The sequence below is a fragment of the Astyanax mexicanus genome, chromosome 11, assembly GCF_023375975.1.
Source record: "Astyanax mexicanus isolate ESR-SI-001 chromosome 11, AstMex3_surface, whole genome shotgun sequence".
NCBI classification, from domain to species: Eukaryota; Metazoa; Chordata; class Actinopteri; order Characiformes; family Acestrorhamphidae; genus Astyanax; species Astyanax mexicanus.
In genome coordinates, this window is record NC_064418.1 from 25,481,471 (window position 1) to 25,497,989 (window position 16,519).

Genomic DNA, 16,519 nt, shown 5'->3' on the forward strand with positions numbered 1-16,519 from the left:
TAATTCAAGTCATATATACTGTATGTCCCTATTCAACTGTGTTGATTTATTTACTCAAGCAAAGAACAATGAAAACGCAGCAGATGCCTTTTGAATTCTTTATTCAAACTTATAAATAACAGAACATTTTAAACAAATAAAAAAAATGGAAAAACAAAGAAATGTTATGAAATGTTATTTTTTATGAAGTAAAATATGATTTATGGGTAAATGTTAAAAAAAGATTAAGTTACAGTCTTTGTGTCTACACAAATAAGGTCAGGTTGATAAAGTCCTTTTGTTCTACTGAAGCTCATGATCAGCTGACTATCAGAAAGATATGATCTACTTATTAGAGACTTTTGCACACATTTGTGAAGTTTATGCAGCTCAAGGTGGACCAATCTAGTCGTAAGATATACTTGTTAAATATTTTTTTCTCCTTTTAATAAGACTGTTATAGTCAGATCTGCTGGAGTTGTTAGCCACAAACTGATAATGTTCACACTATATTTTCACACTATATATTTTTTATAGACTACTGCTATTTCTACTTTAAGTAAAACTACTTTGCAACAGCATCTGCATTTGCATGTAAACGGCAAATACAAATATATTTTTTTATTTCATATATACATTTTAATGGTTTAGTATAAAATTGGACCAGTTATAAATAAGTAAGGCCATAAAATAAAGAACACTTTTCTTTTGTAAATGTAGATGGTCCCCCATGCCTTATTGTGTCACTAAGGAATGTCCTTAAATTGACAGGCAAGGATCATTTCAAAGCTTCTTAAAAACTTTAGTTTTAGTTTGTTTGTAGAACATAAAGCACGACATTGTGGGCTTTCACTTCAGGCTAATTTGTTCTCTTTCTCTGGCTAACACAGATGCCAGCCAATCAGTAGTTCGCTTGCGTGCTTCTGCCCACTCATAACGAGGAGTGTATCCCAAATCTCTGTGTGCTTTTTGATAGGAGAAGCTGAAGGGCGTGTTCAACATAACCAGAAGCTGCCTGTTGAGGGGCAGAGTGAAGCGCAGGAAGGGGCGGAGCACAGCTTGGAGCATTTCAACGAGGAAGGCTATGAGGTAGAGAACGGTGAAAGGTAGGACAGGCCTCTCCTGTATGCCAAAGCCTAACGGAGACAAAACGGCGTGATTGAAGTCAGAATAGCTGATGGGGGGCGTGTTGTCTGAGATGTAGTAGAAGTTTCCTCCGACCACAGCTCTCTTCTGTGGCTCTTTCAGGGCTCGAGCAGCCTGCAGATGTGCTAGAGCAACATTTCCCACATACACAGGGTTCACTTTAGCCTCGCGACTTGAAGTCCGCAGTAACACGTCGCCGTTTCGGATACCGTCTCGCATGTGGCCTAAAGTGAAGCGGCAGCCTTCTCCGTAGATGTACATTGGCCTCAGAACACAGGTAGCAAGTCGACCCCCGTTGGAAAGCAGCTCTCCCTGGGCATTCAGGCAAAGCTGCTCAGCTTCCTTTTTAGTTTGACTGTAGGGAAACTTTAAGGACGAGGTGTACACAGTGTCCTCATTGCCGTTGATTATAGGTTCACCACGAGGATTGGGACCAGCAACCTCAATGCTGCTTGTATATATGAATGAAGCCACGCTCTCCTGGATGCATGTCTCAAGAAGTAGCTGGGTACCTGGGAAAATAAAGGAATAAGGTGTTTTGAATGTATTATATGGTCTCACCAAGCAATGCTTTCCAATTTTTTTTACATAATTTAAATATAGACGCTGCCTAAACATTTTGATAAGGAATGGTCCATTAAAAGAATACTGTAGATCAATAGTAGCATCACTGGGAGCGTAGTTACGAGACCAAGCCATAGCACCATTTAGCAACTGGGAAAGAGCAAAAAATGACCACCAAGCAATGGTTCTCCCTTGAAATGGCCAAATTGCTATCAGTGTGTAAATAGTGGGAGAAGAGGGTTGCATTGACAATACAAAACAATGGGCGGAACTTTAAACACATTTTATAAGTGGTCAGTAAGTTGTAAATAAAAGTATAAAGATAATTTTAAAACCAAGCACACCGTTGCTTTTCTTGTGAAATTCCCCACCTGGCCCACCCTGTACATTGTGTGATGACAATGCAAAAATGAAAAGTGAAATATCGAACATGTTTAACATTAATATAGGCATGTGAAGACATCAAGGGAAGGATACAGCTGAATACAAAGCATTTGTTTTAGTACTACATGCTGATGCTCTAGTGCGACATTTATTGCAAGAAAATATCATATCCAGAAACTTTAAGGTGTTTTTGTTTTCTAGCTACACTTATGGAGATAAATAAATTTGTACAAAAGTTTGTTACACGTGCATTATGTTATTTTACATATTTAGTGCTACCTGGACAAGTAAAAATATCCTAAAAATTGCACTAGAATGGAAAACTGTACATAGCTCAATAACAGATTTGAACAATCACCTTGCCTAAAACCTGAAAACTTTTTGAGGCTAAATGCAAAAGCTAATTCAGCATTTCCTTCTGAAGCAAAATAACAGGATATATGTAAGGATGTGTGCCATAGCCAGTGTCTCAGGTTAGAAAATAGCAAAAAGGTTAAATAAAAAAGTTATTAGGGTTTTTTGAATTTACTTGATTAAAATGTGCACCTGAATTCCAAAGAAACAAATTATGTCACGTGACATAAAAATGTAAACCTAATAATTGCGCTGATATTCATGCTGTGTGCCGTTGTGGCTCAGTATTTATCGCACTGAGCACTGAGATACAGCACTATATCACTGTGTGTATATCACTGTGCTCACTATCATGTATGTGTGTATTCACTAAACAGATGGGTTAGAGGTGGAGGGAACATTTCCTCTGTGTCCAACACAGATTTAGATACAACCTTAACAGTCTGTCAGTAGGACATACAGCACAGTATTGTGGGATTTTAGTTTTTCCATTTGTCTTCTGTAGGCTAAGATGAGGTACTGTATGAAGTTAAAGGAATGACCCCTGACTAAATTCAATATTAATTAAAAAAGTTTATATCTGCAATGAGTTTACAGGCTGCAGAAAATACATTACAGTTCTTACAAAATTATTTCCTACCTTTGACATTGACCTCGTACAGTTCTCTGTAGTCGATGGCTCCAATGACGTCTATAAGAGAGGCAGTGTGAAATACGAGTGTTGCTCCTCTACAGGCTCGCCTCAGCAGCTCATTGTCTCTGATGTCTCCCTCAAACACACTAAGTTTTGTGTCACCGCAGCGATCTAGAAACCGTGAAACAAAATGATTCAAATATAAGACTATCTGGCTAAAAGTTTTTTTTTTTAAATTAAAATATTTCCAAATTACAATATATGAAAAGTTCAACTGATGGGTCTTTAGAGAAGCAAATATATATTTTTGGATCTAAATCTATACTAAAATGTAACACATTTGGACAGATTATATAATATACTACTAGGGGTGTGCCTTACTGTATCGTACGGAATAATATTGCTAACATTTTTCAATATCGTCAATGATATTATACCCTACAATATTGTGCCATATCATCCACCCCTAATTATCACATCAGGGTACTACTTTTTTGATGTTTTTAGCAAAAGAAAAATTCACACTGTTTTCACTTTCCATTATAAATCTAATAGAGACAGATTATATCTGTCCAGTATCATTTATTTTACTTTAGTCCTGGATGCATCATTAGTATCATGAAATTCTGGATCATTGAATTCTGTTACAAATCTATCTCAGTAAGGGGTGTGCCATATCATGTTCTATGCAATAATACAATTTACATTTTCATTTTGTTGCAGTAGTGTATTTTTGACATTTTTTTTAATTCAGTGTTTTGTCATTTTGACTAAAGTATCATTATTGCAAAAATACTATAAAATGATAGTGATATTATTTTAGAGCCAAATTTCTCACCCCTATATACTATCAATAGCACAGTAAATGTTAAGTTTTTAAGTTGAAATAATGAAAGGATAAGAAGGAATAGATGTTTTAATTGACTGAAAAAAAAAAAAAACAAGAAATACTTTGATCAGAGTTTACCTTCCAGAGACTGTACTAATTCCGGTCGGATATTTTTGTCCAGCAGTCGAATTTCTGCAAGCTTCTCCTCCTCCAGCAGCAGCCTGACCAGCTTCTCCCCAAGAAAACCACAAGCTCCCGATAACACACACACATCTCCGGCGAGAGACATCTCCACAACTTCTGCCGCTCTGCACCTGCCAGAATATTCCACAGACACTCAGATGTGAGGGGAAAGGATGTGATGTTAAGGCTGGCAGGGACATCAGAAGGGAGGCATGTTTTAAAGCTTGCTGTCAAGGACAAAGCCGGTGCCGCCTTGGGATTACAAATCACAATCAGTCAGGGCTAAAACCTCAAGGTTAATGATGTCTGAGCACTACATTTGTTTCCTCTTGTTTTCTTTGTTTGCGAGACAGCCGTCATGGTCTCACCTTCAGGCTTTTTTATCTCTTCGTGTTGATCAAATTGATAGTAAACAATAATAATAATAATAATAATAAAAAATAATAAAAAAAGGTCCAGGGAGTTAAAACAAACCTAGATTTAAACTGAGATTATATGGGGAAACTGGAAAAAATACAGTAAAGCAGAATTATGCAGGATTTGGTATTTATAAGTGAAAAGTGTATTTGAGCTCTCTCACTTGTGGCACATGTGCATTTTACTCACTGGGAAATACAGAATTAATACTGAATGTTAAAGAATGTCATTGACTAAGGTGGTAGAGCAATATTATAGGATTTTAAGCAGCATTACTTACAGCAGATTTCACAGTTTTGAAGCTGTTATTTTAAGGTAAACGTTCTACATACTGCTGCTTTAAAAACTTTAAGTGATAAAGTGCTTAGTTTTGCTAAGAATGTGCAATAAATACTCCATAACACTGGTTCTCCAATCAGCACCCAGGGACCTCTTGATGCTTCCCATTTCTAACATTGGCAAGGGAGTTCTTACAAGGGGAGTTGGCCTAAAGCAAAAATCTGGAGTTAAGGGGACATAATGATTGATTTAGGAAGCACTGCTCTATTCTTTTCCTATATTGTCTGTACATTCAACTGGAGAGTTTGCTGTTTATTCCTGAGACCTTTATTAAGTGGACAAATGGTACAAAGATCTTTTTCTCAAGACGTTTTACATTACATTTAAGGCATTTGGCTGATGTTCTAATACAAAGCATCTTACAGTCAAATCATGTTACACAGGAGTTCAAAATCTTTTCCTCCTAATCGCGCATCGTTGGGTGTTTGTTCAGAACCCTTTGGAGTGACGTGGGGAGAGAGCGCCATCTCCCCACCCAGAGAGAGCAAGGCCTCCCTCAGGGCTCCAGTAGCTGATAGCAAGCTACATGAACAGGATTCGAACCAGCGATCTCCCGATCATAAGATCTTAACCCAAAAGAAAAAAAAAGAAACATATAAAAAAACAAGCTAATCCAACAACAACAACAAAAAAAATACAGTACCAGGGTATCTGCAGGTAAGGAGAAATTACATTTAAAACATTAAGACTTTTAATCCCACTAATAAAAATCATATAATCACAAAAACAAAATATCAACAAGCACAAAACACTATTACTAATGCTACAGTAAGCTTGTGACCAATATTTAAACAACCATAAATTGCCAAATATGGAACTGCACTTCTGCTGCATACTGTTCTGTATTTTTAAATATAGTCCAGTGCAAAAACTGACTTACCTGCCACCCATGCCTATGATTTCCCCATGCCTACAGTACTGCCTCCACTAGCTGTCCAAATAAATTAATGTTTACATCAGGGGTGCCCAAACTTTTTTTATTGGGGGCCAGAAGGAGAAACATATTTGAAGTCACGGGCCAAACTCTATAATAAAACAAATAATGAAATATACAACTTTAAATAATACTTTTTTCCTGATTATTTCATTTACACACTATTTTACTTGACTTACTATCTTTATGTTTGACAGTGTTGTGTAAACTAAGATTTTTCTAATTGATGTTTATTTTCATGATGTCTTTTAATATTAAACTCCTTAATTACGACAATTTTTAGACCCTTTGGCCCGTTTTTCTGCGCTAGAAATGTGCACCCTCTCCGTTTTTAGACTCTTTGCCCCGTTTTTCTGCGCTAGAAATGCGCACTCTCTCCGCTTTTAGACTCTTTGGCCCGGTTTTCTGCGCTAGAAATGCGCACCCTCTCTGCTTTTAGACTCTTTGGCCCGTTTTTCTGCGCTTGAAATGTGCACTCTCTCCGCTTTTAGACTCTTTGGCCCGTTTTTCTGCGCTATAATTGCACACTCTCTCCGCTTTTAGACTCTTTGGCCCGTTTCTGACACCTAGCGTCTAAACTTTGAATCTCACATTATAAAAACCTGCTTAGCAGCGGGCCAACTTTCATTCTATTTCTAAAATACCTCGCGGGCCGCTCCAAAAAAGGAAACGGTTTGGACACCCCTGGTTTACATGAACATTGCACCTCTCAGAGGCATAAATAATGAAATTGGTTTGCTTAGCTCAGTTTACCGCAAAATCAGCAAGCTAATGTGCATATTAAATTTAGAAACTGCTAAATGCAATGAGCAGTAATAAAACCAAAACTGTATTTAAAGCACTACATTAGTTTCCTCTTTTGTACTTTTGTTGGACTATCATTTCACTTCCAAATGTTGATCTAATTGACAGTCCAGGGAGTTAAGATACAACATTTTATTTACAGTCTGTGACATTTCTTAAACTTTGGGAGATTTCAGATATTTTAAAACAAATTATTGCTTTTTTTTCCAAAGACTTTATAAGGATCTGCAGATACCCTGAGTACTATTCACTGTTACTCATCTTGTTACTGACAAAATTCTATCTGTATAGCATCTGTACAGCATCTTCTAACCTTTAATCAGTAGCAGATATAAAAGCAAATTAACAATCACTTTATGAAACCACACAATGAAGGACAAGACATTTACAATGACTCTTCACACGGAGGCACAGAGTCAGGCTCAAATATATAAAAAAAATAATTCAAAGAGCAATTAATTCATATAAAGATGAACCCATTACTTCTCGAAAGTTAATCTTATTATTGTTGCACTAATTGCGTGTTTAACGCATGGTACCAGTGCCCACAAGTCTGTGCCACAGGTAGGCACACAAAAAAAACGATCTGTGCTCTGTATTTCAGTTCTTCGCTGTTAGGACGGGACATTCCTGAATCTGAGCTTCGTCCACAGAAGCATCTGGACGGTGGACAGTCATGGTGCAGGCTCGTATTCCTCCAAGAGGCTCCAGCACATTGAACACCCTCTCCCACTCGTCTTTTTCAGGGTCGTAACACTGGACGATGTCCACCATACACCGACTGTTCCACGAGTAACCACCCACCACGTAAATTTTCCCCTTATACACGGCCACGCCAACATCGCTCTGACCCCTGGGCATTGGAGCCACCAGTGTCCACTGGTCAGTTGAGGGACTGTAGTATTCACAGCTGAGAACATCATCATAGTCATTGGTTCCGCGGAAGTGGTTTCCACCCATGACATAGAGGCGGTCGCCCACAGTGCACATGCAGTGTAGACCACGGAGCTCCATCATGTCTGCTCGACGACTCCACGAGTCTGTGTCCGGGTCGTAACACGACAGCTCTTTCTGGAAGGCATCTCTCGTTATTCCACCTGAAATATGGAACGAAGAAGACTTTGAACACATTCATCATGTGCATCTAAAGGATGGGGTTATAGTATTATGGGTGCTTAATGCATGTTATTGGAACCAAGATTTTTCTTTATAAATCGTTGGTTGTCCAGATCATCGATTTTCTATTAAATATATCATATAGAAGATGAACACAGTGATATTTGAGAAGTGAAATAAAGTTTATAGAATTTACAGAAAGTGTGCAATAATTCTTTAAGCTAAATCAGGCATGATCATACATTTTGGCACCTTTGTCATTTTATTGATTTGAATACCTTTAGCACTAATTACTGGAACATAAAATTTAGGTAAGCTAACTGACTCTTGCCCTACATACACAGGTGAATCCAATTATGAGAAATCTGCTATATGATATATGTAACCAAAATCGCTGATCCGAACAACCAATGATTTATAAATAAAAATTCTGAAAATGATCGGGGGTGATCAAACTTTTTAATACCACTGTATAATAATAATAATAATAATAATAATAATAACAAAAATGGTAGATTGCTAATAAGTGGGTAATAATATGGTAACATTATGGTAACAAGTTGAATTTATCCATAAATTAAATATCAATTCCTACTGTTACTGATTAATAAATAGCTCCTTAACAATTAAAATATTGTGATTGTAGCGGCAGATTAATTTATGCTAAGTATTTCCTGTTACCATTAATGTATTATTTTCTTTTTGATTACCACTACAATTACAATCTTTTTATTTTTTAATGAGTAGAAAATGTCCACATAATTTATTATGTAAAAAAAGGTTTTATCTATATTTTACAAATTATCATTAAAATGTAAATATTACTAAAATATTTAATAAGTAAGCGGTATGTTAGTATAATATTTCCATAATTTTACAAATTTGTTATTTAGTAACAACTAGAAAATGTATTAGAAAATAATTAATAATAAACACAATTGTTACGATAATATAACCATGCCATTACTTACTTGTCACTGACCTGATACCTCTACAATTACCCATTTATTGTTATTATTTAGTAACAAATACAATTAATTAATGTTTAAATACAACTTGCTACCTTAGTATCATTGTATTAATACCCAATTGTTGCAGAGCTGTTTTGTTGCGGAGCTGTTACTGATTTATTAATCAGTAACAAATGGGAAATAGATATATTGATATTTAATTTAAAGATAAATACAATTTGTTAACATAATATTACCATATTATTACACACTTATTAGTTATCTGTAAATTGTAATAACAAGTGTAATAATAACAACAACAACAACAACAACACTTCATACATTACTTCTAAAAAACAATTAACTTTTAATCTAATACTTAGTTTAATTATTATTAATTTTCAACATTGGTATTTTAATTTAAAAATATTTAAAAACTCAGCATGAATTAAACATAAATAAAATAAAACCACCACAAAACAAAGTCTAAACAAAGTCAACCAATTCCAAGTGAACAAAATGGGCAATATTGAGGGCGTCGAAATGTTTAACATTATAGCAACATATAGTACATTAAATCAATAACATAATTATTGTCACAGTTCAAGCAAGAGGCCTCAGTTGTTCTGTCCATAAACGCAGTTTTACATTAGACAATGGTAGCGAACGCCTGGCGTGAGAATATGTAGCACAAGCCTGGTAGTAACTGCAACCAGGAAGGATGTGGTAAGAAGAGGAACCTAAAGGACCTGAACTAATCTACAAAACAATAAGTGCCCCCACCCACACAGAGGTCTGTTACAGTCAGAATCTAACAAAGGTCAGTACATGAAGACATGCTCTAAACAGTTGAGCTGACCTGAATAGTTAAGTTAATTTTCAAGTGTAAGGCTCCTTTGGTGAAATGTGATATTCCTGAACAGGTCTGACGGTAGGCAGTGAACTGTGCCCAGAGTAATGCTTCTAGCATGTCTGCTGCTTCGGTTTATTTTCATCCTAGTCACAGCTTCCCTTTTTGAGTTCCTATTAGAAAGTAGTCATTGTGGTGTAACTACTGAACAAGTCCTCTGTTAAACTCAAATTTAAAAGCAGTGGAGGAGTGAAACCAGTGATCTTTTCACACTGATTGTTTTTCATACTCCCCGGACTGGGAGTTACACAATGATTTGGCTTCTTTCCAATGTCAGAAATAAAAAAAGTAGAAAAGTATTTAATAAATAAATACAAAAAAAAAAAAAAAAAAAAAAAAAAAAGAGTCTTACCTGACACAAACATAAGTCCTCCATGTACTGTCCCAGCATGGCCGTAATGAGGTTCACTCATGGGCGCAACAAAGGTCCACTCGTTCTTGTTCAGGTTGTAACACTCTACTGTATCTGTAAATAATAGCAGTACAAAAAAATATAGAATTGTATTTAATTATATGATCTTGATTAACTATTAAGGTCATATCATATTACTGTACACTCAGAATAAGTGCTTGAATAGATAATTAATTTAAGTAAATTAACATAAGTAAGTCGATCATGAAGTGTTACTTTAGAGGGCTGGCTTGGGAATGCCTACACCTGTATAAGTATAAGTTGTGAGGTGTTATCTTGTGAATGAGGCTAAACACTGGCCAGCATGCTCATGGCAAGACAAACTGAATTATCGGGGCTGAGCCACGTTTCTCGATCCACAGTATCGCATGTGTACTAGGAATGCATTGTAGCTGGCATTATCACCCACAGTAGACAGTTCAATGAGTGGTAATGATTGTGACATGATTTAGGCAGAAATCTCATTGACATTCAGTGCATCTCACAGGGAGTGCAAACTTTTTTTTGTTTTAGCTTCCATTTTACATAGCAAACAGTCATGGCACATGATATTAGTTACTGTCTCATAACATTTCGCATGTCAAGAGTATTTCTGTTATATTGTTGCTATTAGAAATTGATATTATTAAAAGCTTTAAATAGAATAATAAAATAAAAATTCTACTAAAATCCTGAAGACATTTTATTTTGCTTTTTTCCAGGCATATTAGGTCCAACCAAATGACTGTCAAAACCACTAAATGTGTGCGATCTACTTGGATGACAAATCAGTTTGTGACACACACAGTGTTGTTAAGGCTTTTTTTTTTTTTTTTTTTTTAATTCTTGGAACTCACCAATCTCGCCTGTGGCGTTCCTCCCCCCAACAGCATACAGCTTCCCCTTCAGAGCGCTCAGATGGAAGAATGTCCTCTTTTCATTTAGAGGGGCCACCTGCAGCCAGCGGTCAAAGCGAGGGTCGTACCTGTAAGCGCTGTCCACTGCAGTCTTGCCCTTCGTATCGTAAGTGCTCTGTCCACCAACAATATAGAGAAATCCTCCCAAGAGGGCCACGCCGTGCTGGTAACGAGGAACCTCCATGGGCTGCAGAGCCCTCCACGTACCTTCTCCCTCCTCATCGTATAGCCTTAACTCCCTGCTGACCACCAGCTGCTGCCTCATCACCCCACCCAGAGCCAGCAGGTGTGTAGCGTCTGACCTAATGCGGGTCCGCTCTGTCTGCAGAGCTGGCTGAAGGAACGGCAGCATCTGGTAGTTGCTGGCCTCCAACAGGAGGTTCACACAGGCTGTGTCAGAACGCATGAAAGGCTCCTCTTTTTTTTTCTCCCCTTCACTGCCCTCATCTGTCTGATCTTCCTGAGATATCTGCAGGAGCTCAGCAGGGGTCATCAGAGGGAAGCGGATGTGCCGCATCAGGGAATACGCAGCAGGCCGACGCTCGCTGGGACTGTGCGCCAGCCAAGCGCGGGCAGCACGGTAGAGCTCCATCTCCGAGAAGCCTTTCAGAGAGTCACTGGACAGAGCAAAGGTTATGGTGGCCTCGGACAGTTCCAGAAAGCGTCCACTCTGCACCAAAGCTGCAAAGTTCTGGCACACGAAGTTGTGAATGTGGGTCTGAACATCTTCCAGGAGAAGATCACTAGCAATGCGCTCAACTTCTGCACAGTTTTCAATGGTGACCTGTCATATAAAGAGAAAAGACATTATGGGTACTTTAAAAATAAATATACTCAACATCCTTTTAGAATGAACAATAGTACATAATAATACATAATCAGTTTTGCTGCAGAAAATACTTATTATCTTATTCTAATATGAATTACGTGCAACTTCACATTTCAAATTATTTGCAGTAACAAACAAAAAAATAAAATAAGCAATAAATTATATATAACATGTGTTTAAAATGATGATCACTGAAAATTAAGTTAACATTAAAAAATGTTTTAATATGCCTTGTATTAGAAAAAATACCCAAGGCAATTGCTATTACTATTTATTGCAGTGTTGCTGCTCTAAAGAAAACTAAACTATTTATCTAATCTAATTATTTATCTAATCTATATTTGATCTCAATTATCTAAATCAGCCATCACAACTGAAATAATTTCTAAAGTACTTTAAAAGTACTTTAAACATGACAAGTGATTCAGAATCAAAATCAATTAATTCAGAAGAAAAATAGACAGGCTTTAACTCCCACATACCTCACTATTTAAGAGCTGGTTGCAGAAGTTCAGGACTGGAAGCACCTGGAGGAAACTGGCTGCCTCTAACGTGTCCTGGAGGGAGCTTAAACTTAGATTTAGGTGAGAAGTATAAATGAATTCAATAATATTCTTTAATCCAGTTTTGCTCACACCGTGGAGTTTAATTTCCTGCAGGTCCTGTTCTTTCATCCCCCCTGCAGAGAGTCAGCAGATTTGTTTTAGTTGATTGAATTACTGCATTAATCAGTCACAGTAACGTCATCAGTGTAATGACCAATAACAGTACATACAAATACATGCAAATAAAGTAATTAGTGCCATAAGTGCCATGAATGTAGCCTACAGCGTTTGATATTTAATAAATACTAAAAAAAAAAACAGAGCTTGAGACGTACCTGTGAACATGGCCTTAAAGTAATCGCTGGCTGATGCCATGATCACTCTGTGAACTGGGAAAGTTTCACTGCTGTCTCCGGGCACCAGAGTGACATCACACAGCGTCTTATCACAGCGAAAATGATCCAGCCCCTGAGAAGACATAGCCATTTCCATTAACTGACACTACATGGTTAATGAAATTAGCCAAACACCCACATGAATTCAATTGCTTACATGTAGAGCAATGTAACTGGCCTGCAAAAATAATTATTTTTGTTTAGATGATATATTGTTATATTGATATATTAATGTGATAAATTATATTTTTGCAAGTGGAAGACCTTTTTCTGCTCCGAATATAATCATAAATACACAATCTGTAAAAATGTACAGTAAAGGTAAACTTTTGTTTACCAAGTACGAAGAAAGCAAATCCTTCATGTCTAACTGTGTCTCTTAAAAGAGAAAGCACCTGCAACTATAACTAAAGCACAAATATCTTCTATAACTTAAGGTGCTGAAGACATACAGTATTTTTAAGGGTACCATGCCAGTGACAGTTTTGTTTCATTTTGTCTTAGAGGGCAAAATAATAATGCAGAATAATGCAGTTACACTGTTTAAAATAGCAATGAACCTAATTTCTTAATTAAGCATGAAATTACTGTAAAAACATAATGGGTAGTATCAGCAAAAATAATTTAGGTCATATCAATATATGATATGCTAAGTCGATAACAGAATTATCATTAAAAGGCTTAAATGGTTCCTGCATAATACGGTAGTATTACAGCACTTTTAGGTCTATTTAAATTTAGAAGGGCATAACCTTGTTTGCTGATGTAGTCACAAATTATATATACGGTAATATAAAGTGTTTAAAAATGATTTACTAATAACCACATGAAATCTTTTACCTGAAGTATGGCATTTCCATGGTCTGTGCTGTTGAATTCCTGTATTTGTGGTTTTGGAGGAATATTGGGCTTTGGAGCGACCTCAGGGGTCTTTGAAACGACAGGTTGGGGTCTGGGAGCAGGTTCTAAGGGCTTAGCACTTGCTTCTGGAGGTTTTGGAGCAGGTTCAGGTGGTCTTGCAGTGGCAGCTGGTGGGGCCGGGGTTGGGGGTTTTTCTGCCTGTGGTGGGGGTCTTGGTGGTTCTCTCTGTCCTCTGCTTCCTATACGGGACAGTCTGCGGGATAAATGCATTTTTCCCTCCTCTCCACTGTTTCTGTTTATAAAGCAGATTGAATCCAATAAGATTTTTTTAAAACAACATAAGACAGTCAGACAATGCCAGACAAAATGCTGGGCTACTGTAATATTACAAATGTCCACGCTGGGGGATTAATAAAGAATTATCTTATTTTATCTATTGTAACATAAGCAATTTAAATATTGTAATATTGTCCAAGTTATCTGGTTTTGTTGAAGGTTGGAGAGATGACACTCTGAATACAGCCTAGTGCAAATTATGATGCAGAATCTCAATCGCAAATAATGGAGCAGCCCGACAACCTTATTTCAAACAATATAAACCAGTACAGTCTGCTGAATCAATGATATGACACAAAAATTCCACCTGCCTTATTTGTATTATAAAAAAATATATCACATAGTGAAAAAAAAATATATATATATACAATATTTATTTATTGAGTATAGAACATAGTGTTTCTGGTGATTACAAATAAATCTGGATAATTTAACATTACACTTGCTTTTCATAACATTGTATAATAGATTTCGATTTCTCTTAAACATATTAAGATATTTTACACAGTTGTTTACTCATATCACCCAGCCTATGCTTATATTACTAAAAAATTTGATTCGCCATTTACATGCATGTTTTCTGGCAGTGCCTCCCAGGGTTTACATTTTGGAATGTGGTGATCTCTCGGTTACCCAGTTTCCTAGACCTGGACCTTCCTTTCTCTTCTACGCTTTTCTCCTTGGGAAAAACTCCACTCTTGATCTTTATATCTCTCAAAGGAAAATAATAATAGCAGCTGTTACAGCAGCCATAACATTGATATTGAAATCCCGTATAGAGAAGAAATTACTTTTAACACACACTTTCTTTAAAAAAATAAATAAATAAAAAATTTGCTGGAGAGGGCCACTGCCAGAATATATTGTGCCAAATATATATATATATATATATATATATATATATATATATATATATATATATATATATATATATATATATATATATATGTGTATATATTTTACTTTTCCCCTGCCAAGGAGGGGTTTGCAAAACATGTTGGGTTATTAACAGCATTTTAATCTTGTGTTCAATGTTTTTATTCCTTTACTTGCTTCTGTATGTTGCACTTGTTCTTGAAAAAAAAGGGGGAAAAAAAAGTGATCCGATAATTTTTATCCATATTTTCTAGATCTGTGGCGCTAGTAAATAGGCACTATAATAAATTATGCTCTACTCATTTCAATCATCTACAAGCTGTCCTGTAAAAACTGAATAAAGTGAACTCTTACCCCATATCTTGTTAGCTGCCTCTTCAAAGTCTTGCCGACAGCCAAAATGATACGTGAAGTTAAACGTTGTCCACCTTATTGTGATGACACAGACATCCCACATTCAGAGAACATGTTCTCAAAGCAGACTGTCTGAAAAAAGGAAATGAAACGGGGTTAGCATGAACACGTCACATATAAAAGCCATAGTAACAGGTGTTTATATCTTTAACACATGCATGCACACAGGATATAGGCCTTTCCCCAGATTAAACCTGGCTAAAACTGACAGACTACAGATGAAGATTCATCTTTAGCAGACTAACCCACAGTTCACTTCTATAGAACTGTACAAATGCATGATGCATTTCTGAAATACTGGCCAATAAACATTCTACAGAGCAGCATGAATTTAGAACAAATGTAAGAAAAGCGGGAAAAGGGTTTCCCATGAAAGAGTTCTTACCCAAACGGACACGCTCAGTGGAGTTTCAAAGTGTTCGTCTCATCACAGCACTGAGCATTGCACTGCAAACCGCTTCTTTAAATTGAGGCATATGAGCTGTACACCACAAGCCTCTTTGACTTCCTGTGTCACTTCTGCTTCTAACTCTGTCTCTTTTGCACAAAAAAACAGACACACACACACACACACACACACAAACACAGCCTTGCAGCATTTAACATACTATTGCCTAAAGGTCTTCACATTTCTGGTAAAGACCTACTTTTCTAAGTAGTACACTTTAACAAGAACCTTCCCTATTTAGATATACATGTGTGTGTGTGTTTGTGTAGGACCAAGATTTCCTATGATGTGTCTCATCTTATAGAGGTGTTTCCCTATTTTTGATCTCTTGCTTTCGGAGAAGCTGTAAGAAAAACACTTTAAAGTGTAGAGAATGAAAGACCACACCAAAAGCTGATTCACATCACAGCAGTGCGAGAAGAACGCTGTCAGGAAGTATTTTAACAGAAGATGCATTTATATTTAGATGTCTTTTGTCTCAAAATGATGTGTCTGAAGGAAATTACAAAAAACAGTCACAGTGTTGAGGTTTTGCATGCCTGTTTGTGAAATTCTAATTCTGAACATGCAAGATCTTTAGAATAACATCTTTATTTTGAATTACCCCATTTTCTATTAATTGGAAAGCCAGTTATCATATCTGTGTTCATATGAGCTAACCCGTTCAATATCAGTGCTCCTAATACTAGGTGGGTGAAGATTAGCACATGACTCCTCTGACACATGTGAAGCCATGTCTTTTCAGCTTCAATACTTTAGCTAACACATCCATGTGCTGACCAATATCACATTAGGAGTAATGTGATGTGGTAAAGACATGTCTTCAGAAAGATCTGAAAGCGCATGTTGACATGTCCTTGGCAATCTGGACCACTCAGAGCCCCCGTTTAAGCCAACTGTTTACTACAACTAGCAAGCTAGCTAAGTTACTAAATCACTTTAGCATCATTAGGTCAGAACTGGC

General features: G+C 36.7%; 2 protein-coding genes across 3 annotated transcripts; both read right to left on the reverse strand.

Annotated features, from left to right (window-relative positions):
- Positions 1-84: 84 nt before the first annotated feature.
- Positions 85-4,503, reverse strand: hsd3b1 (hydroxy-delta-5-steroid dehydrogenase, 3 beta- and steroid delta-isomerase 1). Its single transcript, XM_007255602.4, has 3 exons — positions 4,029-4,503; positions 3,068-3,232; positions 85-1,637 (listed from the first exon to the last, which is right to left on the reverse strand). The coding sequence occupies exons 1-3, from the start codon at positions 4,177-4,179 to the stop codon at positions 829-831; spliced, it is 1,125 nt and encodes a 374-aa protein (XP_007255664.3). The 5' UTR covers positions 4,180-4,503; the 3' UTR covers positions 85-828.
- Positions 4,504-5,073: 570 nt separating this feature from the next.
- On the reverse strand, positions 5,074-16,494 carry si:rp71-68n21.9 (kelch-like protein 9). 2 transcript variants are annotated; one of them, XM_022680451.2, is made up of 8 exons: positions 15,493-16,494; positions 15,048-15,175; positions 13,461-13,773; positions 12,561-12,693; positions 12,163-12,359; positions 10,792-11,635; positions 9,896-10,009; positions 5,074-7,664 (listed from the first exon to the last, which is right to left on the reverse strand). In XM_022680451.2, exons 2-8 carry the CDS (start codon positions 15,050-15,052, stop codon positions 7,168-7,170), a joined length of 2,103 nt encoding a protein of 700 aa, XP_022536172.2. In that variant the 5' UTR covers positions 15,053-15,175; positions 15,493-16,494; the 3' UTR covers positions 5,074-7,167. The 2 variants fall into 2 exon arrangements, with proteins under 2 accessions (XP_022536172.2, XP_022536171.2); XM_022680450.2 differs by having other exon boundaries at positions 15,048-15,179.
- Between the last annotated feature and the right edge of the window lie 25 nt (positions 16,495-16,519).

What these genes read in the sequence shown, in the direction of transcription:
- hsd3b1 (XM_007255602.4), bottom strand. Translation starts at nt 4,179, where the DNA reads ATGTCTCTCGCCGGAGATGTGTGTGTGTTATCGGGAGCTTGTGGTTTT. An exon ending in ATTAGTACAGTCTCTGGAAG is followed by an intron (nt 3,233 to 4,028) that starts GTAAACTCTGAT and finishes CACGGTTTCTAG; the next exon opens with ATCGCTGCGGTGACACAAAA. An exon ending in GTACGAGGTCAATGTCAAAG is followed by an intron (nt 1,638 to 3,067) that starts GTAGGAAATAAT and finishes TTATTTTCCCAG; the next exon opens with GTACCCAGCTACTTCTTGAG.
- si:rp71-68n21.9 (XM_022680451.2), bottom strand. An exon ending in ATGGAAATGCCATACTTCAG is followed by an intron (nt 12,694 to 13,460) that starts GTAAAAGATTTC and finishes ATGTCTTCTCAG; the next exon opens with GGGCTGGATCATTTTCGCTG. An exon ending in CTTTAAGGCCATGTTCACAG is followed by an intron (nt 12,360 to 12,560) that starts GTACGTCTCAAG and finishes GACTCTCTGCAG; the next exon opens with GGGGGATGAAAGAACAGGAC.